General features: G+C 40.9%; 1 protein-coding gene across 2 annotated transcripts in view; it reads left to right on the top strand.

Annotated features, from left to right (window-relative positions):
- The first annotated feature begins 13,136 nt into the window (after positions 1 to 13,136).
- The window catches only part of LOC122065491 (polycomb group protein FIE1-like), a 16,800-nt gene continuing 4,707 nt past the window's right edge, over positions 13,137 to 25,229 (top strand). The window contains exons 1-8 of one of the 2 annotated variants that reach the window (XM_042629298.1): positions 13,137 to 13,374; positions 13,977 to 14,042; positions 14,138 to 14,260; positions 14,591 to 14,671; positions 14,756 to 14,848; positions 14,997 to 15,072; positions 15,513 to 15,592; positions 15,687 to 15,758. In XM_042629298.1, coding sequence (XP_042485232.1) covers positions 13,192 to 13,374; positions 13,977 to 14,042; positions 14,138 to 14,260; positions 14,591 to 14,671; positions 14,756 to 14,848; positions 14,997 to 15,072; positions 15,513 to 15,592; positions 15,687 to 15,758 — 774 coding nt within the window. In that variant the 5' untranslated portion in view covers positions 13,137 to 13,191. Of the gene's footprint in view, positions 13,375 to 13,531; positions 13,833 to 13,976; positions 14,043 to 14,137; positions 14,261 to 14,590; positions 14,672 to 14,755; positions 14,849 to 14,996; positions 15,073 to 15,512; positions 15,593 to 15,686; positions 15,759 to 25,229 lie in introns of those variants that run through there. The other variant, XM_042629299.1, reaches the window with a different exon arrangement.

The raw sequence follows: 25,229 nt of genomic DNA, 5'->3' as shown, positions 1-25,229 counted from the left end.
CCGAGTGAAGGTGGCAGAGCAAGCATGTAGGCTATTGAGCCAACCTGAGCTAAGATCTCAAATGGGCCAATGTATCTCAGGCTCAACTTCCCCTTTCTATGAAATCTTTGCAACCCTTTAGTAGGAGAGATCTTGAGAAACACCTTTTCTCCTGGCTGAAATTCAATGTTTTTCCTGTGGTTGTCTGCATAGCTCTTTTGACGAGACTGAGCTGCTTTAATCCGTTCCTGAATAACATCGACTTTATCATAAGTCATCTGTATCATTTCAGGTCCTAACATTCGACGTTCGCCTACCTCATTCCAATACAGAGGAGTTCAACACTTCCTACCATATAACGCCTCATACGGAGCCATCCCAATTGTAGCTTGGTAACTGTTGTTATAGGTAAACTCCATAAGGGGTATATATTCTTCCCAACTACCACACATTTCCATTGCACATGCACTGAGCATATCTTCTAATATCTGTATGGTTTGCTCCGACTGACCATCAGTCTGTGGGTGGAAAGCAGTACTCAAATTCAATTGTGATCCCAAAGCATGCTGGAAGCTTTTCCAAAATCTAGAGGTGAACCTTGGGTCCCTATCTGACACAATGCTCATTGGCACTCCATGCAAGCGCACTATGTTATCCATATAAAGTTGTGCTAATTTGGCCATAGAGAACTTGGTCTTGATGGGAATGAAATGAGCAATCTTAGTAAGCCGATCAACGATCACCCATATCGCGTCCATCCCCTTAAGTGTACATGGTAGTCTGGTGACAAAGTCCATTGTAATCCTATCCCATTTCCAGTCTGGTACTGGGAGTGGTTGAAGAGTACCATAAGGTCGATGCCTCTCAGCTTTTACTTTCTGGCATGTAAAACAAGTCACCACATACAAGGCTATCGTGATTCTCATGCTTGGCCACCAGTAATTTTGTTTAAGGTCTTTATACATCTTTGTACAACCTGGGTGGAGTGAGTACTCAGAGCTGTGTACTTCCCGCACTATCTTGTCTTGTATATCTAAATCATCGGGCACACACAACCTTCCTCAAAACAATAATGCCCCATCGCTGGCTAAACCAAAATCAGGGTCGTTCATTGTTTGATCTTGAATCTTAACTCTGATCCTCTGATATTCAGGATCCAAAGGTTGTTTTATTATCACCTCTTGCCTAATAGACGGATGCACCTGTAGAGCCGCCAGTGATACAGTCAACCATTTAAGGTTTTCTAGTTGATGTTCAAGCTCTAAGCTTGCTCCTTCATATAAGAGGGTTTCATCCATTAGTGTCGCCTCTTGTACAAGTGGTGGGTTGACTGCTAAGCATGAGAGTGACACAGTTTGTGCCTTTCGACTCAACGCATCTGCTACTACATTAGCCTTGCCGGGATGATACTGGATGTCGTAGTCATAATCCTTCATGAGCTCAAGCCATCTCCTCTGCCTCATGTTCAAATCTTTCTAGGTGAAAAAGTACTTAAGGCTTTTGTGATCACTGTATATCTCGCACTTCTCCCCATACAAATAATGTCGCCAAATCTTTAGGGCAAAAATGGCTGTGGCTAGTTCCAAGTCATGAGTGGGGTAGTTATTCTCATATTCCTTTAGTTGTCGGGATGCATACACTATCACCTTACCGTGTTGCATGAGAACACAACCCAACCCCACCTTAGAAGCGTCAGTATAGACTATCATTCCACCTGTGCCTTCGGGGATGGTCAACACAGGGGCCAACACCAATCTTTTCTTCAATTCCTGAAAACTCTTCTCACATTCCTCTACCCATTCAAATTTCACACCCTTTTTGGTTAACTTAGTCATTGGTGCTGAGATTCGAGCAAAATTCTCAATGAAGCACCGGTAGTACCCAGCCAAACCTAAGAAACTTCTAATTTCAGTGACATTCTTAGGGCTTTCCCATTCTACTACTGCTTTCACCTTATCAGGATCCACCTCGATTCTGACCTCAGACACTACGTGTCCCAGGAATCCAACTTGCTCAAGCCAAAATTCACATTTGCTGTATTTGGCAAACAATTGTTGTTCTCTCAACCTCTGTAACACCATTCTCAAATGTTGAGTGTGCTCCTCTTCTGTCTTAGAGTAGATCAAGATGTCATCAATAAAAATAATTACCCATTTATCGATGACATCGTGAAATACTCGATTCATTAAATCTATGAATGCTGCCGGTGCATTGGTTAACCCAAAAGATAACACTAGGAACTCATAGTGACCATACTGAGTCCTGAATGTTGTCTTGGGTATGTCGCCGCTCTTTATCTTGAGCTGATAATAGCCTGATCTAAGGTCTATCTTTGAAAATACCCTTGCACCCTGCAGTTGGTCAAACAAATCATCAATGCGTAGCAATGGATACCGGTTCTTAATGGTTAGCTTATTCAATTCCCGATAATCAATGCACATTCGCAAGCTGCCATCCTTCTTCTTGACAAACAATACTAGGGCACCCCAAGGTGAAACACTTGGGCGAATAAACCCCTTCTCCAACAATTCTTGCAACTGCATCTGCAACTCCTTCAGTTCGGCTGGTGCCATCCTGTATGGAGCTTTAGACATTGGAGCTGCTCCAGAAATTAAGTCTATGGCAAACTCCAATTCTCTATCAGGCGGTAAATGCATCAGATCATCTGGAAAGACGTCGAGAAATTCTTTAACCACCTTTACCTCTTCTAGAGGTGTAACCCTTGCATCAACATCAAGTACCGATACTAAGTAACCCTGACATCCACTTTCCAACAACTTTACCGCTTGAAGGGCGGAGACGAGGACCTTTCTCGCCCGTTTCATTTTATCTGCTCGGTATACCAATTCTTTTCCTTCATCATCTGCCACCCTAATTAAATTTTCAGCACACATCACATTAGCTTGATGGGTCGACAACCAATCCATGCCTAGTATAACGTCAAAATTTTATGAATTTAATGAGTTGTGCATCCAATTTCTTCCCACTGATTTCCACTGGGCATGGCCCATACACCTCCTTCAACTGTGTAACTTTTCCAGTAGGTGTACTAACAATCATCCCATGATCTAGTGTCCTGGGTGACATACCCAGTTTCTCAGCAAATCTCTTAGATATGAATGAATGTGTAGCTCCTGAATCAAACAAGACATAGGCTGGTATGCCCGATATAGGTAGGACACCTAGTGTAACAATGTATATAAGTATAGCAGGTCATCCATATTTAACATAAGGAAATTCTTAAATTTAAAATGTACCTGCTACCACTTCCATGCTGGCCTCAGCTTCCTCAGCTGATACGGCATACATCCTTCCCTGGGGTTGATTCCCCCGAGTTAAGGGAGGTCGGTATGCAGAGGGTTGACTAGAGGGTAAGGCTGGTCTGACCCGACAATCTTTAGCATAGTGCCTATAGGAATGGCAATTAAAACAACGGATCTGTGATGCCGAAACTGGGGCGGGGCCCCTCTGCACTTGACCCGTTATAGATGGAGGTCGGGGTGGCCTTGGGACTGTAGGCACCGTACTAGTGTTTGGGCAGAAAGATGTGGAGCCCGAACCACCAGCTGGTCGAGGAGGGTAGTCAGATGGCCTATAGGGCTGTCTATATGTAGGCCCAGAACTATATGACCCACGATATACCTTGGAGGAGTTGCCCATGTCCGGAAATGGGTTTGTTCTCTTCCACAATCCTGGTGTGAGGAACTGTTCTCCCTTCTGCTTATCTTCCATGGTCTTAGCCTTCTGCACAATCTGACCATAGTCTGTCAAATCTAAGACCTCAAGTACTGACCCAATGGATGCCTTTAAGCCCTTCAGAAATCTTGCAGCATTTTCTTTAGCTGTCCTCATATGCCTAGGGGCAAAATGGAACAAGCTTTCAAACTGCTGCTGATACTCAAGGATAGTCTTACTCCCTTGAGTTAAGGCCATAAATTCTATCTCTTTACGATCTCTGAAGCTACGTGGGTAATGATTGGCCAAGAACAACTCCTTGAACTGTTCCTAGGTGGGTTCTGGATGTGCGGCCAACAATATGGGCTTAAAGGCTTGCCACCAAGAGTTGGCCTCCTTCTTGAGTTGTAGCCCTGCACATATAAGTTTCTAAGCCTCAGTGCACTCAATCACTTCAAATATCTTCTCCAACTCTTGGATCCACTGGTCCGGCTCTAGAGGATCACTTCCCACCTTAGAGAATACAGGTGGCAAGTTCCTCTTGAATGACTCCACTACCCTTGACATATTATTCGTCGGTGGGTAATTGGGTGTATGCACCGGATAGTAAGGGTATGGAGGGGGCACCACATACGGAGGAACGCTGAAGGGTGGAATTGGAGGTGTACCTCCCACTTGTGGCCCCATACCAGACCCTATGGGCAGGTCCTATGGAGTAAGTATCCGGGGAGGTTGACCTGTTTGAGAAAGGTCTAACTGTTGCTGTATAGCAGTCATAAATGCTTACTACTGCTGAAACATTTGTTGCTGGAAAGCCTGTTGTGACTGCTGAATTATGGTAGCAACATCACCCGGAGTGATGACCGGTGGAGGATCCAGAAGTGTAGTCACAGGTGGGTCCCCTTGTGCCACACCCTGACCAAAGGTTTCTGGAGGTTGTGGGAGTGGGGTTTGCCCCATAGAGCGGGACCTTCTAGGATTTGGTGGTCGACCGATCGGACAAGGACCACATGAGGTACCTCGTGCATTGCTTCCGGATCTAGTACATACCATCGTATCCTTGCACCTAGGCCATACCATACACCACATTGGTTAAGCACCTTAGAATTTATATTGGCACATAATCATATGCCAAAGCACAGGGTATTATAGTGGATGATGTTTTGCAACTAGCCATAACTTAATCCCGACAATACAGTGCTAGTGCTTCAATAAGTAGTACTATGGTCCCACTCGACAATATGGTGCTAGCCACACACACTTTTTTTTTCATCACAGGTATATCATTATAATAATAATAATAATACCCCCACCCCTTTTTTTTTTTCAATTTTTCTCCCAACCGACGGGCTGCCACTGGCGGGGCTACCCACCGGCGGGCAGCTCGGGTCGACCCGTCGGTCCAACCCAAGGCAGAACATGAACAGGGCTTAAAAGCCCTGTTTCATATGTTTTTCTCCCATTTCTTCCCCCCTCTCTCTCTCAGGCGATTTTTGAGAGTTCCTTGACGCTTCCACTCGCGATCTCACTCAACGATTCGGCGAGTTTTGGGAAGATTCAACTCCTCTACTCCCAAGTAAGTCTCTTCCCCATTTTTTTCTTCTTAGAACGTGTAATTTGGAGGTAGAACCATGTGTAGTCCTCAATCTTGATTTTTTCCCGTGTTTCTTTCCATAGAACAATGATTCCATGAAAATGTGATGTTTTCTTTGTGATTTATTTCTAGTTTTAGGATTTACTTCTCAATTTTTGAGAGAAAACCCAACCATGCCCTAATTTTCTCTAATTTGGGGCTTTCTTATATCTCTACCCTTTTCTCCCCAACTAACGACTCAAATGAGTTTCCTTATGCTTGGTTTGCACTTGAAATGTTGGGGAGATCATGGAAAGTCATGTATGCTTGAAGTCCCATCTTTTTCCATGAAAATCCATCTCTTTTGGTTTGGGTTTCTTTGATTCTCTTTCCGCCACTTCATACTTGTGGATTCCTTGCACCTCAATGTCATAATAGAAGATGTCTTTGCATATTCTAGATTGTATAATGATGGCATTTCATTCATAGACATGTAAGCTTCAAGCTTTACTCTATTGTGAGACTTTTCATGTTTCTTAGATTGAACTTGCACATTGAGAATTGGGGTTTTTTTATCATTCCTCACTTGCCATGCTTTATATGCCTTTTGTTACATTTCTGTCTTGCAATGTGCTAGTGGATATCATGTTTTGGGGCTTCCTCCTATTCATTTCTCCATGATTTATCCCCTTCTCTTCCTATCATAATCCACATTATGTATTGTACTTGCTCACCCATCTATTTGGTTCATTTGTTATTCCTCATCCTTACTTATCATTCTTTCTCCTCTTTTCTTGCCAGGATGTCTTCTCACAAGGGCAAAGAACCCGCATCCTCTTCCACTCGGCGAAAGACCACCACTTCCAAACGGAAGAGTGCAGGGACTAGTTCCCCAGCCCCTCGCCCAAGGCGGCCAGGACATGCCCCTATCGATCCTTCAGATTTCGATGAGGGACTCTTCCAAAGTTCAAAGGCAGCAACCAACTGGCAGGCCTTCCTAAAGAGGTCTGTGATGATGGAGAAGACTGTGGTAGTCAGCGACTTCCACAAGGTTCAGCTTCATGAGAGGTTCACCGCACTGGGTTGGTAGTCTATCCTCAACATAGACTGTCCGTGCTATGAGCAACTGGTTCGTAGATTCTACTGCAACTTGGAGGTCTCTTTCCAGTATGGAGAGTATGCGATAACTAGCATGGTGAAGGGGGTGGACATTCACCTGACTGTGGACACCCTGGCTAGCATTTTGAACATCTCTTTGGTTGGGTAGCATTTCTACAGTCCTCCAAGGAGTAACCCCGTGGGCCCGTCCTTGAGTTTGGAGACGCAGGACCATATCTACGAGACCATCTGTGGCAGCAGGGAGCGTCCGGATTCTAAGACGTCATTTTACCCAGAGGTTCGTGTGTTTGCCCATTTGGTCCAGTTCAATTTGCTCCCCAGAGGAGGTCATCGGAACCAAGTAGGCTTCATGGCAGCCTGCTTAGCCTTCTGCATTTACAAGGCCTTAGAGGGAGGTGCCAAGCACTTATGCTTGCCTTACGTCATCCTCAAGACTATGGAGCACCATACCTCACACCCCGAGGACGAAGGGTTTCCATATGGTAGGATCCTCACCAGGATCTTTGAGTTCTTTGGGGTAGACCTAAGTAGTGAGGAGGGGAAGACTCCAGCAGATAAGTTTGATAGGGGAAATCTATTGAGGATGGGTCTCCACACTCTCATGGATGTACCTCAGAGAGCAGGAGCTCAAAGAGGCAGGGATAGGAGGAATGCCCATAGGGAGGATGTTCCCATGGAGGAGGAGACCAGTGAGGAGGATGAGGACTATGTTCCTCAGTGCGAGGAGGAGGATTTTGTGGACAAGGATATCCTTGAGGAGGAGCCTCTTGACTCGAGAGGTGCTGATCCTGGCTTCACGAGGGTTGCAGGCCCACAGCATAGAGCCCCACCACCTGAGTGGTGTATTTGCTTTTGAGGGCATGATGTCTGCTATAAGGGCCTTGAAAGACGGGAAAGATCATCTGTTAAGGAGACTGGATGAGAGTGCTTCTAGAGAGGAAAACATCCTAGAGAAGCAGGCTACCTTAGAGAGTTCCTTCCTTAGATTAGGCGAGGACTTGGATACAACGGCCAATGCCATTTCAGCGGATTTTTCCAGTCTTCAGAGGGATGTATAGCTGATAAACTCGAGGTTTGACTACTACGACCGTCGACTCAACATTAGCTCGAGACCTCGGAGGGACGGAGTAATAGTATTGGACGATGATGAGGATCTCTGAGGACTTAGCCCGTCCGTCCACACCAGCTTCTCACTTATTTCCATGTTGTTAATCTTATTATATATTTCTTTCTTTTCTCATTCTTTGTACTTTCTCTGTGATTGGACTTACTTGTGGGGTGGTATGTTTTGCTGGTGGCTTATGCTAGTTTTGTATGTTTGATAACTTACCGTAGTTTAGTTGTGGTGTCATTGGTTATTTATACTCAGTGATATATGTATATGTTGTCTATCAGGTGTTTGTGTGTGAAAATTTTTTGGAAATCTTGTTTTACACCGTTATACTACCAAAATTTCGTTAAATTCGTACTCGATGAGTTATGACATCAATTAACTAATCTTTTATTGTTTCCAAGTAACTTTCTCTCATGCATGCCATGAAATGCGTTAACTAAATGCAACCATTATTATTACTTCATTTCTTTGGCTTTAAATGGTTCGGGTCCTGCATGGTTAAACCGGGTCAACCGTGTAATTAGACCGGGTTTAAAAAGTAGGGTATCACAGTAGTATGCATAATAAAACATGTATAATACATCTATCACTCTCAATAGGATAATAATTTATTCTCCCACTAATATAAGAGAGTATGACTATATGACCTAATAAAAACACCATTTATAAGAGTCAACATCAGTTTATATTAGAACTAAATCCAACTGTTGGCTTGAATAAACATGGCCAAAATAGTCAACAGTATAAACAGATTTCAGAAGTCATTTCAATAAATCAAAATTAAAAGATTTTTTATTCCATTAGCATAAAATGTTTATGGTCTATACAATTATAAGACTTAAAAACTGGATTTCATTGAAACTATGATGAAAATAGTTATTAAACCATCAACATATACAAGCAACGTAGGATAATATTGTGTCATAACATCTCAAATGTGAGTATATGTATTATCATTAATATTAATCTTTAAGATGTCAACTCTACCCACAAAGAATTTTCATTAAGGCCCATTTAAATAGACCGCACCAATAACAAGTTCAACTTGGTAAAATTTACGTGCATTCATTGTAATGACTATATCACTCAAGAGTTATAACTGAAACTGCATCCTTATTCTTTAAGACAGGAATACACTGGTCCTCTCATTTTCTTGTATTGACTGTGAAAAGAATAATAACTTTTGAGATCCCCTCACCTTTGGGGTCAGAAACCTTAGGTTACTGTCATTTTCTTTAAATTTGATGACATCATCTTTAGGTAAATATCATCTACTATGCTGCCTTAGGGAAAACCATGAAAGAATAAATTACGTCACTTTAGTGGAATCCACATCACCCTTTCATAGTTCCTTAGAAATACGTTATACAGCTAATCATGTGTAGAAGCTTACACCTAATTTAATTTCAATAGATTTATTCATCATAGAGTGTTCCAAATATGACATGCAAGCACAAAATGACATTAATTTTCTACTTACGTCATTCATAAATGACATTTTTTTTAATATCATGGTAATGATAAACCAGTGTAGAAACATGCATAAACAAAAATACAATTATGAAGCCGCTATAGAATAAAGACAAAATGTTATAGCTGTTCCAAAACAGTTATGGAACACAAAATATAGGTTTCATTTTTCTTGTTTTAAATTCAATCCAATATATTGAACATACATCCACTGATTGAACCACAAACAACATTTTAGAGTACATAATTACATCCTCTCACTGGTTTGACCAATTAAGTAATTATCCACAACAGCCCAAGTACATGATAAAGTGACATTGTGATGACCAATGGTATTTTATTATTCACAAGGCCTTGGGGCTCTCAATATAATTGTTTTAAATCTAAAAAACCTCATTAGACATTATGTGAAGATTGACCATTACCAAATAAGACCATTCTAAGTGATAAAACCCTTCACAACCTCACGACGATCAATAACATAGTCAGTTTTCAACACATTAATCAATGACCAATTGGTTCTATGGCTAAATACAAAATAATAGATCTTTTTTTTTAATAAATACTTTCTCAATTAACACCGGTCAATGTTGATGACTTTTCCCAGTGGGTTTTTTTTTTTTTGCTGAGTTGGAGGCTTTTATTACCCAGATGGGTCTATGTTTATTCTGTTCCATTCTCGTTTTCACCCTCTTCTTTAGGCAGTATGTTTCTCAACAATAGTATATCCTATATCATACAAGGGTACCAAGGTCAATAAAGTTTACTATACAAGTAAAAAAGGATACTTGCTTGGTTTGTTTGTGTGGATTCATTTATTTTGAATCCAACCATCTAATCCAAATCCAAGTCCAAGCCAAAGCCAAAGCCAAAACCCAAGCCCAAGCCCAAGAGCCCACCGTGTTTTCTTTAATGGATCAAGTCTATGGGCTTAGCCCATTACTTAAATAAATAAATATTAGGATTGAGCCCACCAACCCAAACTAAAACCAAACATAACTTAACTGGTGGGCTTGAGTCCATTATTTTTAGTTAAAGTTCTAATTCAGATCTTGCCCATTAGATCTAATTAAAAGAAATCTAATAAGTCCATTAAGAAATTTAATTAGGTCCATTAAGTTTTACCTTAAAAGAAACACAGGTCCAACCCAACCAAAAAATCATACATGAACCCAAACTTTATTTAAAAACTAAAGGGTATAAATGTAAAACCATGTTATAATAATGTCAAAACCCTAAACATTAACGTCTTCTTCTTTTTTTTCTTTTTTATCCGGTCATCATTTCTGCACTTAGTTTGTAGGATTTTTATTTATTTATTTATTTTATAAGTCACATTAACAATTTACCAAAGTTCAAAAAAAGGAAAGTGAAATCATAAGAAAATGAAATCACAAAATCCAACGAGTTTCCTATTTTTTCATATATTTTAATATATGAAAAGGTTAATTCTCTTTTCCATCTTCCCCAAAATAACATAATAGATGACCCACCGCTAGATCACCCTACTAGAGATTCAGTGAGAATGACGCTAATCGTGATTTTGTTTGTTACTTGTCAGTGCTGACTGTCGAGTGCCAACGGTGTTGGGAATCACGATGTGGCCCAGTGTAACAAAAAAGAGAGCTTGTACTTTAACATCACCGACACCGATTCGCCGTCCAATGTCACACCCACTTTGGGACGTGTTAGATTAAATAAATAATAATGGGCTTATAATCGCTAGGAAGCAGGAACCACTCTTAATGGGATTTCAAAATAGCATACTACAATATTATCACAAGCGGCGGGAGTTCAGAATCCGAATAGAGCCAGCACAATTTTTTTTTAAATAAAAAAATCATAAGGTAACGCTTTGAAGTAAGCCAAAAGCAAAATCCCCATTATATCTTATCATCTCACCAAATCAAAACGATAATAACAAATTAATTGTTCAATACACATGTTATGCACAAAATAATAGAAAATTGCAGCCCATCGCCTCCATGAACTGCTCTGATATCATTGATGGAAAACATATACGCAACACATGCTTGGAGATCAAATAAGCATATAATACAATTACTGTATAGACAAGAACAGCGTACCTGAATCTATGGCTGAAGAATAACATATCTTCATTCTCTTTTCGTATGCTCCTTGTACAACACGATCAATGTTTGTCTGGTCTACCCTATTTTCCTTTTGCTTTAGGTCATTAGCCTCACTTAATAGGTCAGTGATAAATATTTCATACCATTAAGGTGCGCTAATAGAATCCAATATCTTCATAGATATCACTTACCAATAATATTGGATTCTTTCTGCTTACTCCATCTGTAGTCAACACCACTAAATCGGTTTTGGAAACAAATCTTTGACTATGCTAACCCACCTAATTGGAAATCTTATACGCCACATTGATTGTAAGCATGTTGTTTCTAATTCTTGGTCTGCATCCCATAATGGTCACATCAGCGCAAGACTTCCTAATAAACTTAACCGATGCAAAGACTCTTTGAAGATATGGAATAAGACTACATTTGGTAATTTACAAAGCAGGATTGTGAGTTTGAAGCAAGAATTGGTAGATTTGCAAGCTCTTCTTGTAGCCGAGGCCTCCAAGTACTGTGAGAATACTATTGGAAAAGCTCTTGATGAAGCTCTTAAATGTGAAGAGGATTTCTGGCTCCAAAAATCCATAGTTGATTGGCTTAATGGAGGTGATAGAAGTACAGCTTTTTTTCATGCTATAGCCACTAAGCGGAAGCAACAAAACCGTATTTTGAAACTTAAGTTACCTTGTGGGCAGTGGACTTCATCTGAAAAGAAAAATATACAAGGCAAGTGGGGATCAATATAAATCTATTTTTACCGCAGAGAGTGTTGATGAAGATGCTATTCTGTAGGTGCTACAAGCAACTCCAAGATCAATTACCGAAGAGGACAATGCTCCTCTTTGTGCTGCTCCAACTATAGAGGAGATCAAGAGTTGTCTATTCTCGATAAAACCCCTTAAATCCCCAGGTGTAGATGGCTTCCCCCCTTGTTCTTTCAAAAATTTTGGGATTTAGTGCATTTGGATCTCTATGCTTTTGTGTCTTGTTTCTTCTCTACAGGAACTCTCCCTTCACATTGCAATGACACTTTGATCTGTCTGATTCCAAAAATTCCCAACCCTGAGGATGTGGATCATTTCAGGCCCATTAGTTTGTGTGGGGTTGCTGTTAAGGTGATCACGACAATATTGGCTACCCGTCTTAAAGATAGCTTGCCCAACCTTATCTCAGGCTACTAGTCGGCATTTATTTCTAGGTGTCATATTTTTTATAATATTTTCATGGCACATGAATCTTTCCACTACATCAAGAGGAAGACATAAGGTAAGAAGAAGTGGGCTGCCTTGAAGATTGATATGCCAAGGGCCTATGATCGTGTGGAATGGATCTTCCTTGAACGACTACTTTCCCAAATGGGTTTCAGCTCAAAATTTATTTCACTCACAATGGCATGTCTTACCACTGTCTAATGCTCTGTCAAATGTAAGGTCAAGCCTTCTAGGGGCCTTCTACCATACCCCAATTTTAGGCTTGGATTTGTTATCCGTAACCACAATGGTTGTCCTATATTTGCCAAGTCTGAAGTAACTCATTTTGAAGATATATTCACCGGGGAGAGCCTAGCTATCCATTCTGGACTCTTTAAGGCTTTATCGATGGTGGTAGATAATATTCAAGTCGAGTCTGATTCAAGGGATGTGAACTCTGCCATTACATCCTCCTCCCAGCTTGGACCTCTGGTAGTCCAATCCATTATTGAAGACATTTGTCATTTGGCTAACTATTTTAATACTTGTAATTTTTTCTCTATTCCTAGGGAAGCCAACTCAGTGGCCGATTCCCAAGTTAAGATGACCTTGTCTACACCGTGTATGATAATTTGGTCAACTTCCATTCCGTGGTTGAGTGAATCTTGTAATTCATCTTTCACCTACACGTCCAAATCAATAGAGTTATTGTTACCAAAAAAAAACGTATGAACAATAGGATCGTCATTAACAACTCTGACCTGGATATTAATAATCTGTCTTATATGTCCATATATATTATAATAATAATAAATGAATTTCTTTTCTTTCGAAAGATTTTTTTAAACGAAAATGCCGTTACATGTACGTCCGTAGGCGTAGTAAGTAGTTTGGTTCTACAAAAAGAAAGTAAAAAGTAGTTTGGTTCCACCAAAAAAACAAAGTGAGTAGTTTGGTTGTGGCTCAGAAATCAGAATGGCGAAAACAGGGACAGCTCTGGGGTGCGAACCAGTGATAGGATCGCTAACGCCGTCGAAGAAGAGAGAGTACAGAGTGACGAACCGACTCCAGGAAGGCAAGCGTCCTCTCTATGCCGTCGCTTTCAACTTCATCGACGACCGCTACTACAGTGTCTTCGCCACTGTCGGAGGCAATCGCGTACTCTCTCTCTCTCTCTCCTTTTTTGTTGATTTTTCGAGTTCAAAGTTGGTTTCTTTCTTTCTTTTGTAAGTAATATTTTTTAATGTTTCATGAGTTGCTCAATGAATCCTTAATTAGTTTTGGTTTCAGTGGACAAAAAGTTATTAGAGTTTAGGGTTTTCCAAAATTCATTAGCTTTATCCTGTATAATGTCGGATCTTTGAACTTCTCTTGAAAGAGTATCTCTTCTTCGTTGAGTTCCTCAGTGATTCCCGGTATACTTTTAAAATTTACAGTGATATATGCAAAAGTCGTGCTTTATTGTTGAGAGACCAGGATATCTCTTTTATTGTGGGCTTGGAGGTTAATGGCGACAACCCAAAGCTTTCATGATTCGTGACTCTAGTGTGAAGGATTACCTTTGGTGCCAATATATTCTTCGCCTATCCAAGCGGTGGATTGTTCTACTTCAATCAGTTATTGCACAACTAGATTTTGTTTTTCTTTGGTTTAGATCACATTTTTTATGGTAGCGAGGAGGGACTGTTTGCCGCTTGTTTCAATGTCTTCTGATAATACCACCCGCATTTAATATCATGTAAATTCTAATGCTTTCTCAGGTGACTGTTTACCAGTGCCTTGAAGGGGGTGTCATTGCTATCTTGCAGTCTTATGTTGATGAAGATGTAAGATATGAGAGCTTCTTCATTTAGTGGCTACCTTTGTTGTTGGGTATATGTTCTAAAGAATGTTTTATGCGGTGATGTGTTCTATAGTTCAGAAGGACGAATCATTCTACACTTTGAGTTGGGCATGTAATATCGACGGAATGCCATTCTTAGTTGCAGGTGGAATCAATGGTATCATTAGGGTCATTGACACCGGCAGTGAAAAGTTACACAGGGTATAGTATCTTATAATTTGTTTATAGATGCACCTTCCTAGAGCAGTATTATGTTTTATTCGTTTTCCTTCCATCATAAATGCTTGTGTTATAAATTGACTGGGGCAACTATTTTCCTTCTCTCTATTTTTATAGAGAGAAATATGGCAACTGAATTTGTGAGCCTCATTTCTTTCTTTTTGTATTTTCTCCACTTATAGAAAGGTGGCCCAAATATCTATCAGAGAAAACAGGTGTCCCAAACTAAGTTTGTTTCCAACTCCCAATAAAAACATCGTTCAATGTAAATGAGGAAGTTGGATTCTTTCTGAGATGCTTGTGTACTTTCAGAGTTTTGTTGGTCATGGAGACTCAATAAATGAAGTCAGGACTCAAACATTGAAACCATCACTTGTGATCTCTGCAAGCAAAGTAAGAACTCCTTTCTGCTATAATTGAGACATTTATATGCTGTTCGGCTTGTGGTTTTTGAGTGTTTATTTGTTATTGGAGCAGGATGAGTCTGTCAGGCTATGGAATGTACGTACTGGGATTTGCATTTTGATATTTGCTGGAGCTGGGGGTCATCGCAATGAAGTCTTGAGTGTGGTTAGTACTGGTGATGTACTATCTTTTTTCTTTTCTTTTTCCCTTACATATTTGTTTTATCTAGTTTCATCAAGTTTGTTCTTTGGCTATTAAGGAGAGAAGAAACATTTAACTGCTAAACATTGGAAGGGAATTTTCACTGTTGCAGGACTTCCATCCTTCAGACATTTACCGTGTTGCAAGTTGTGGTATGGATAATACAGTTAAGATTTGGTCCATGAAAGGTACACCCATCTCCTTTTTCTTGGTTTTTTAGAGTTCCACCAATGGAGACTAGTTTCTTATTTGTGATAAAAAGAGTAGACAAAATTTGTAGGTTACTCAGCTCTGTGCTGAGCAGTTTGCAGTTAAACAGATTGCAAATCTTCTTTTTTCACTTCACCAATTGGAACCTTTAGAACACTCAAATGAAATCATAAAATTTATTTCATTATGGAAAATATTTAAAAGAAAAAACAGGCTTTCTCAGTCATAAAATTTATATGATCATTATGGTTTTCAGCCATCTACATTTTTCTTCTTTTCCTTTGGAAAGTAATGCTAAGAGTCTTAGTACATTGATTTATATTCCTTTAGGGCTATTTCTAATCTGAGAGACTAATGCCGATTTACCATTGTCTTCTCTTTTGATATCCTTATTGTAAAAATTTTAAGATTATTGCAGAGTTCTGGACATATGTTGAGAAGTCTTTTACATGGACCGAGGATCCGTCCAAATTCCCCACAAAATATGTGCAATTTCCTGTGAGTCAGTCTTTTTTTATAAATGCAATTTCCTGTTGAGTAATGATGAGTTGTAATATTACTTTTGTTACCGATGTGACCTTTACTGCTACAGGTATTCATAGCTTCTGTTCACTCCAACTATGTTGACTGTAATAGATGGCTTGGTGATTTCATCTTATCAAAGGTGAACTATTGCTTGAAATCCATCCTTTAATGTTTTGGAATGCGTATCTCACCCAAGTCACACTGAAGTCAAGAGGATTCATGTCATTGATTTGTATGTGCTGTAACTGAAGTTTTGTCTCATCCATTTTTGTATTGGTCAGGGTTTAATGCGGGACAGGTGGATCCCAAAAGATCAGATGTCTATGGGTCCATTTAAGTACTTGGAAGAAAATACAAGAAACAGTGGCAATTTGGTAATTAAATGGATAGGCAAAAGTGTAATAACTGAACTTGGAACAGAATGGCAAACTGTAATTATAGTGGAGTTTAAAAGTGGAAAGGCAATCTAATAAATAACTAGAAGTTTCTAATGTTTTAATGGGTCAGTTAAGGAGAGAGGACACAAGTGGGAATTTGAATTATTGTTCAAGGTTGGATTTGGAACTAAAAGAAATTAAAGGACAAAGTGGCCCAAAGGGGTTTTATAGGGGTATAATTGGAAAGTGGGTATAGATGAAAATGAAACATGAAACAAAAGGAAGTCGTGGGGGAGGGTTGTCTTCAACCTCCGAAAGACGTATAGAACCAGCCAAAGCAAGTCCTTGCAACCAGTCCAACCTACCATCTAAGGTTGTAAATAACACAAGAAAGCTCATCGCAAACCCTCACCATGTGAACTCCAAACCATGGAGTCATCATCGTATATGCAGCAACATAAAAGACCAACTCCAGTAGGTGGGTATAGCGGTAACAGCGAAACCGGAACCTACAATTGGTTTTCTTGCTTACAACGGGAAGGACTAGGAAAAGAAACTCCACGTCCCTCATCGCCTTGGAAAGCTTTATTCTTGACCCAAATCTCAAGATCAATCGATTGAGATTAAAAGCTTCAACAAAGCTTTCTCTTGGATCTGGGAGTATCGCCCAAAACAGGAACAGGGTAGTAACAGCAACATAAAAGAAAGGAAGAGGAAGAAGAGGGGAGAGAGAGGTTGCACAGGGAGGGTGGTTCTTCGCAAGTGAGAAAGTAGGCTGCAACTGCTGCCCAAAACAGAGATTAGGTCAAGGAGAACCAGAAAAGGAACAAGAAAGAACAATGAGAAAGAGGGTCACGCAAAGGAGCAGAAGAAGAGATGTGAGAAGATTGCACATAAAGGGGGGTGGGTGGAAGGAGCTCTCGCAGGGAGGAAGGGGAGAAAGAGAAGAAGGGGAAGAAGAATCGCAGGAAAGAAGGAGGGGGGGAAGCTGTATCACTGGACAAGGAGGGAATAAGAGAGAGAAAGAGGGGTGATGGCTATAGCCAACCATTCAATTTATTAGTTGGCTGTTGGCCTTACAAATCAACAAATACTAGGAGCAAAGAAATCCTAGTTAAATTTAATAACTTAGGAAGGTAGATAATGAGTCATAATCTAATCCATTGTTTTAGGAAATAAAGAGTCCTAATCTAATCCACTGGTTTAGGAAATATCTAAATAAGTAAAAAGGAGAAAATTTACTTTCCAAAAAAAGAAAAAGAAGCAAAGAATAAAGCTGAAATCTCTATTCTTTCTAGCCTTAAACATGGATCCTGTTTTCTATCATGGCCACGGGCCCACTTAAGTACTTAGAAGCCAAATACTAGAAACAATGGCAATTTGGTAATTAAATGGATTGGCAAAAGTGTAATAACTTGAAACTTGGAACATAATGGAAAACTTGTAATTATAGTGGGGTTTAAAAATGGAATGGCAATCTAGTAAATAACTAGAAGTTTCTAATGTTTCAATGGGTCGGTTTAAGGAGAGAGGACACAAGTGGGAATTTGAATTATTGTTCAAGGCTAGATTCGAAACTAAAAGAAATTAAAGGACGAAGTGGCCTAATGGGGCGTTATAGGGGTATAATGGGAAAGTGGGTAATAGATAAAAATGGAAAATGAAACAAAAGGAAGTCCTGGGGGAGGGTTATCTTCGACCTCCGAAAGACGTATAGAACCAGCCAAAGCAAGTCCTTGCAACTAGTCCAGCCTATGATCTAAGGTTCTAAATAACACAAGAAAACTCATCGCAAACCCTTACCATATGAATTCCGAACCATGGAGTCATCATCGTGTATGCAGCAACACAAATGACCAACTCCAGCAGGTGGGTATGGCGGTAACAGGGAAACCAGAATCTACAATCGGTTTACTTCCTCACAATAGGGAAGGGCTAGGAAAAGAAACTCCAGGTCCCTGATCGCCTATGAAAGCCCTATTCTCGACCCAAATCTTAGGATCAATCGATTCGTATTAAAAGCTTTAGAAAAGCTTTCTCTTGGATCTGGGAGTATCACCTAGAACGGGAACAAGGTATTAAAAGCAACATAAAAGAAAGGAAGAGGAAGCAGAGGGGAGAGAGAGAGAGAGAGGTTGCACAAAGAGGGGGTGTTTTCGCAGGGAAGAAAAGGGGCTGCAACTGCTGCCCAGAACGGAGATTGCGTAAAAGAGAAATAGAAAAGGAATAAGAAAGAACAAGGAGAAAGAGGGTCACACAAAGGGACAGGAGAAGAGGTTTGAGAAGATCGCACAGAAAGGGGGGGAGAAGGAGGTATCGCAGGAAGGGGAGAAAGAGTAGAAGGGGAAAATGATTCGTAGGGAAGAAGAAAGGGGGGAAGCTGTATCGCTGGACAAGGAGGGAATAAAAGAGAGAAAGGGGGGGATGGTTATAGCCAAACCATTCAATTTAATTCTTCTTCAATTCATCAATTGGCCATATGCCTTACTAGTCCATAAATACTAAAAGCAAAGAAATCCTAGTCAAATCTAATAACTTAAGAAGGTAAATAAAGAGTCCTAATCTAATCCATTGTTTTAGGAAATAAAGAGTCCTAAGTAAAAAGGAGCACATTGTTACAGTCTTGGAAGAACTCAACCTTATAAACTGGCTTACAAGGTGAGGGGACCCAAGAATATATCAACCCACATCAATTCCTATAGTATACCGATGTGGGATCAGCCCCATAAGTTGATATGGGATCATAACATACCACCACACTTCCAAACTTGACGTCCATGGTGGCCCATTCTGGATCAGGTAGTTATTTTTAGGCAGCTCACTCTGCTTTAGGGTTTCTGCCTGGTGAAAGGTAGCCCTTTCCTAGTGGCTCTCACTCTGGCACCAAGTTGCCCCTTTTACGTGTGGGATGGGCCGAGGATCAGTTGCTTTGATACCATTGCTACGATTTTGGAAGAACTCAACCCCATAAGCCGGCTTACAAGGTGAGGGGATTTAAGACCATATCAACCCACATCAATTCCCATTGGAAACCGATGTGGGATCAACCCCCATAAGCTAATATGGGATCGTAACATACCACCACACTTCCGAACCCGATGTCCACGGCGGCCTACTTCGGATCAGATAACCCTTTCTAGGCGGCTCTCACTTTGCTTTAGGGTTTCTACTTAGCTGCAAGTAGCCATTTCCTAGCGGCTCACTCTGGCACCAGGTCGCCCCTTCCGCGTGTGGGTTGGGTTGAGGATCGATTGCTCTGATACCACTGTTTCGTTCTTGGAGGAACTCAACCCCATAAACCGGCTTACAAGGTGAGGGGCCCCAAGACCATATCAACCCACATCAATTCCCAATGAAAACCGATGTAGGATCAACCCCCATAAGCTAATATTGGATCGTACCACAAATTTACTTTAAAAAAAAGCAAACAATAAAACTGAAATCTTGATTCTCTCTAGCCTTAAACTTGGATCCGGTTCTTGGTCTAGGCTCTCGAACGGGTTCGGGTCAATCCATTGGAGCGTTGTTACATCAATTCCCCTGATGTTTGGAAAACTCGTCCACGAGTTTTATAGGAGAGAATCAGTTCCACTCGATCAACATCCCATATCAACGACTTCGATTGGGTAAAGATCTAGTACACCTCACGATCAATAGTCACGATCTCCCAATGGTCGTCAACATATGAAATAACTTTGATTGGAATCTTATGGCGGGGCTTCACAACTGAAATCAGACCATCGATCAGTTCTTCAGATGCAACCTTTATTGGATCATCCATTTCATCTTGATCGTCACGTCTAGTGTTAACCAACTCTTCCACCTGGTGTTCAGTGTTTGTGATCACATTGTTGGAGACAGGGTGCATACAATCAAATGTGATTAGTGCTTGGTCTTTGACGTCCTTATGTCCAGTGTCATGAATAATGTGACCTTACTGTCCAATAAACACAACTCGGATGGCTATGGCCGCACTTAAGTGCTTAGAAGCCAAATACTGGAAACAATGGCAATTTGGTAATTAAATTGATTGGCAAAAGTGTAATAACTTGAAACTTGGAACATAATGGCAAACTTGTAATTAGTGGGGTTTAAAAGTGGAATGGCAATCTAGTAAATAACTAGAAGTTTCTAATGTTTCAATGGGTCGGTTAAAGGAGAGAGGATAGAAGTGAGAATTTGAGTTATTGTTCAAGGCTGGATTCGGAACTAAAAGAAATTAAAGGACAATGTGGCCTAATGGGGCTTTATAGGGGTATAATGGGAAAGTGGGTAATAGATAAAAAAGGAAAATGAAACAAAAGGAAGGCTTGGGGGAGGGTTATCTTCAACCTCCGAAAGACGTATAGAACCAGCCAAAAGCAAGTCCTTGCAACCAGTCCAGCCTATGATCTAAGGTTCTGAATAACACAAGAAAACTCATTGGAAACCCTCACCAGATGAATTCCGAACCATGTAGTTATCATCGTGTACGCAGCAACACGAAAGACCAACTCCAGCAGGTGGGTATGGCAGTAACAGGGAAACCAGAACCTGCAATCGGTTTACTTCCTCACAACAGGGAAGGGCTAGGAAAAGAAACTCCAGGTCCCTGATCGCCTATGAAAGCCCTATTCTCGACCCAAATCCTAGGATCAATCGTTTGGTATTAAGAGCTTCAGAAAAGCTTTCTCTTGGATCTAGGAGTATCACCCAGAGCAGGAACAGGGTTTTAAAAGCAAGAGAAAAGAAAGGAAGAGGATGAAGAGGAGAGAGAGAGAGAGAGAGAGAGAGAGAGAGAGAGAGAGAGAGAGAGAGAGAGAGAGAGGTTGCACAAAGAGGGGGTTTTCGCAGGGAAGAAAACAGGCTACAACTGCTTCCAGAATGGAGATTGGGTAAAAGAGAACCAGAAGAGGAATAAGATAGAACAAGGAGGTAGAGGGTCACACAAAGGGACAGGAGATGAGGTGTGAGAAGATCGCACAGAAAGAGGGGGGGGGGAAGGAGGTATCACAGGAAGGGGAAGAAGAATCGCAGGGAAGAAGAAAGGGGGAAGCTGTATCACTGGACAAGGAGGGAATAAGAGAGAGAAAGGGGTGATGGCTATAGCCCAACCATTCAATTTGATTCTTCTTCAATTCATTAATTGGCTGTTGGCCTTACAAATCAATAAATACTAGGAGCAAAGAAATCCTAGTTAAATCTAATAACTTAGGAAGGTAGATAAAGAGTCCTAATCTAATCCATTGTTTTAGGAAATAAAGAGTACTAATCTCATCCATTGGTTTAGGAAATATCTAAATAAGTAAAAAGGAGCAAATTTACTTTCCAAAAAAAAAAAAAAAGCACACAATAAAGCTGAAATCTCTATAAAAATAGAAAATAGTAAAGCTGAAATCTCTATTCTTTCTAGCCTTAAACATGGATCCGGTTCTCTATCATGGCTACGGGCCCACTTAAGTACTTAGAAGCCAAATACTAGAAACAATGGCAATTTGGTAATTAAATGGATTGGCAAAAGTGTAATAAGTTGAAACTTGGAACATAATGGCAAACTTGTAATTATAGTGGGGTTTAAAAATGGAATGGCAATCTAGGAAATAACTAGAAGTTTCTAATGTTTCAATGGGTTGGTTTAAGGAGAGAGGGCACAAGTGGGAATTTGAATTATTGTTCAAGGCCAGATTCAGAACTAAAAGAATTAAAGGACAAAGTGGCCTAATGGGGCTTTATAGGGGTATAATGGGAAAGTGGGTAATAGATAAAAAAGGAAAATGAAACAAAAGGAAGTCCTGGGGGAGGGTTATCTTCAACCTCCGAAAGACGTATAGAACCAGCCAAAGCAAGTCCTTGCAACCAGTCCAGCCTATGATCTAAGGTTCTAAATAACACAAGAAAACTCGTCGCAAACCCTCACCATATGAATTCCGAAACATGTAGTCATCATCGTGTACACAGCAACACAAAAGACCAACTCCTGCAGGTGGGTATGGCAGTAACAGGGAAACCAGAACCTGCAATCGGTTTACTTCCTCACAACAGGGAAGGGCTAGGAAAAGAAACTCCAGTTCCCTGATCGCCTATTAAAGCCCTATTCTTGACCCAAATCTTAGGATCAATCGATTGGTATTAAAAGCTTCAGAAAAGCTTTCTCTTCGAACAGGAACAGGGTATTAAAAGCAACATAATAGAAAGGAAAAGGAAGAAGAGGGGGGAGAGAGAGAGAGGTTGCACAATGAGGGGGAGGAAGAAAAGGGGCTGCAACTGTTGCCCAGAATGGAGATTGAGTAAAAGAGAACCAGAAAAGGAATAAGGAAGAACAAGGAGAAAGAGGGTCACGCAAAGGGATAGGAGAAGAGGTGTGAGAAGATCGCACAGAAGGGGGGGGGGAGGAGGTATCGCAGGAAGGGGAGAAAGAGTAGAAGGGGAACAAGAATCGCAGGGAGGAAGAAAGGGGGGAAGCTGTATAACTGGACAAGGAGGGAATAAGAGAGAGAAAGGGGGATGGTTACAGCTAAAGCATTCAATTTAATTCTTCTTCAATTCATCAATTGGCCGTATGCATTACAAATCCATAAATACTAAAAGCAAAGAAATCCTAGTCAAATCTAATGACTTAGGAAGGTAAATAGAGTCCTAATCTAATCCATTGTTTTAAGAAATAAATTGTCCTAAGTAAAAAGGAGCAAATTGTTACGGTCTTGGAAGAACTCAACCCCATAACTGGCTTACAGGTGAGGGGACGCAAGACAATATCAACCCACATCAATTCCCATAGGAAACCAATGTGGGATAAACCCCATAAGCTGATATGGGATTGTAACATACCACCACACTTTCGTACTTGACGTCCACAACGGCCCATTTTGGATCAGGTAGTCCTTTCTAGGCGGCTCTCACTCTGCTCTAGGGTTTCTTCCTGGAGGCAGGTAGCCCTTTCCTAGCGGCTCTCACTTTGGCACCAGGTTGCCCCTTCCACGGATGGGATGGGCCGAGGATCGGCTGCTCTGATACCACTGTTACGATTTTGGAAGAACTCAATCCCATAAACAGGCTTACAAGGTGGGGGAACCCAAGACCATATCAACCCATATCAAGTCCCATAGGAAACCGATGTAGGATCGACCCTTATAAGCTAATATGGGATCGTAACATACCACCACGCTTTCGAACTCGACGTCCACGGTGGTCCACTCCGGATCAGGTAGCCCTTTCTTGGCGGCTCTCACTCTGCTTCAGGGTTTATGCCTGGTGGCAAGTAGCCATTTCCTAGCGGCTCTCACTCTGGCACCAGGTCCCCCCTTCCGTGCTTGGGTTGGGCTGAGGATCGACTACTCTGATACCACTATTACGGTCTTGGAAGAACTCAACCCCATAAATCAGCTTACAAGGTGAGGGGCCCCAAGACCATATCAACCCATATCGATTCCCGTAGGAAATCGATGTGGGATCAACCCCCATAAGCTGATATGGGATCGTAACACAAATTTACTTTAAAACAAAAGCAAACAATAAAGCTGAAATCTCGATTCTCTTTAGCCTTAAACTTGGATCCGGTTCTTTGTCTGGGCTCTCGAACGGGTTCGGGTCAATCCTTTGGAGCGCTGTTACATCAATTCCCCTGTTGTTTTGGAAAACTCGTCCACGAGTTTTGTAGGAGAGAATCAGCTCCACTTGATCAACATCCAAGATCAATGACTTCAATGGGGTAAAGATCTAGCACACCTCACGATCAATAGTCACGATTTCCCAATGGTCATAAAAAATGATATAACTTTGATTGGAATCTTGTAGCAGGGCTTCACAACTGAAATCATACCATCGATCAGTTCTTCCGATGCAACCTTTATTGGATCATCCATTTCATCTTGATCGTCACGTCTAGTATTAACCAACTCTTCCATCTGGTGTTCAATGATTGTGATCACATTGTTGAAGACAGGTGCATACAATCAGATGTGATTAGTACTTGGTCTTTGATGTCCTTATGTCTAGTGTCATGAATAATGTGACCTTACTGTCCGTTTGGTTTAGGATGTGTCTCTATGGCAGCAAATCTTGTTGTAATAGCCTGGAGGGTAAAGCTTGTGCTTTCGGTCTGTCCTACTCGCAACCAACTCTGCATGTGCAGCTTTGAGCACTTCTTGATTAGCTTCGAGAGTTTTTAAGATTTCTTCATTCTGTTGAAGGAGTCTTTCCCATAATTCAGTTGAGACTATGGTGGTAAAAGGGATTAACATGACTTCAAATAGGAGCTTTCAGCTTTGATACCAAATAATGCGGGACCGGTGGATCCCAATAAACCCAACTCGGATGGCTATGGCCCCACTTAAGTACTTAGAAGCCAAATTATAGAAACAATGGTAATTTGGTAATTAAATGGATTGACAAAATTGTAAGAACTTGAAACTTGGAACATAATGGCAAACTTGTAATTATAATGGAGTTTAAAAGTGGAATGGCAATCTAGTAAATAACTAGAAGTTTCTAATGTTTCAATGGGTTGGTTAAGGAGAGAGGACACTAGTGGGAATTTGAATTATTGTTCTAGGCTGGATTTCGAACGAAAAGAAATTAAAGGACAATGTGTCCTAGAGGGGCTTTATAGGGGTATAATTGGAAAGTGGGTAATATATAAAAAAGGAAAATGAAACAAAAGGAAATCCTGGGGGAGGATTATCATCAACCTCCGAAAGACATATAAAACCAGCCAAAGCAAGTCCTTGCAACCAGTTCAGCCTACCATCTAAAGTTCTAAATAACACGAAAGCTCATCACAAACCCTCACCATATGAACTCCGAACCATGGAGTCATCATCATGTATGCAGCAACACAAAAGACCAACTCCAGCAGGTGGGTATGGCGGTAATAGGGAAACTAGAACCTGCAATCGGTTTACTTGCTCACAACAGGGAAGGGCTAGGAAAAGAAACTCCAGGTCCCTGATCGCCTACAGAAGCTATATTCTCGACCCAAATCTCAGGATCAACCGATTGGGATTAAAAGCTACAGCAAAGCTTTCTCTCGGGTCTGGGAGTATCACCCAGAATAGGAACAGGGTACTTACAGCAGCATAAAAGAAAGGAAGAGGAACAAGAGGGGAGAGAGAGAGGTTGCACAGAAAGGGGGGTTCTTCGTGGGGAAGAACTGCAACTGATGCGCAGAACAGAGTTTGGGTAAAAGAAAACCAGAAAATGAATAAGAAAGAACCAAGGAGAAAGAGGGTCACACAAAGGGACGGGAAAAGAGATGT

The sequence above is a fragment of the Macadamia integrifolia genome, unplaced genomic scaffold (genome assembly GCF_013358625.1).
Source record: "Macadamia integrifolia cultivar HAES 741 unplaced genomic scaffold, SCU_Mint_v3 scaffold2038, whole genome shotgun sequence".
Classification (NCBI taxonomy): domain Eukaryota; kingdom Viridiplantae; phylum Streptophyta; class Magnoliopsida; order Proteales; family Proteaceae; genus Macadamia; species Macadamia integrifolia.
Note: the sequence above shows the minus strand (reverse complement) of the source record. Positions and strands in the feature narration are given on the sequence as shown.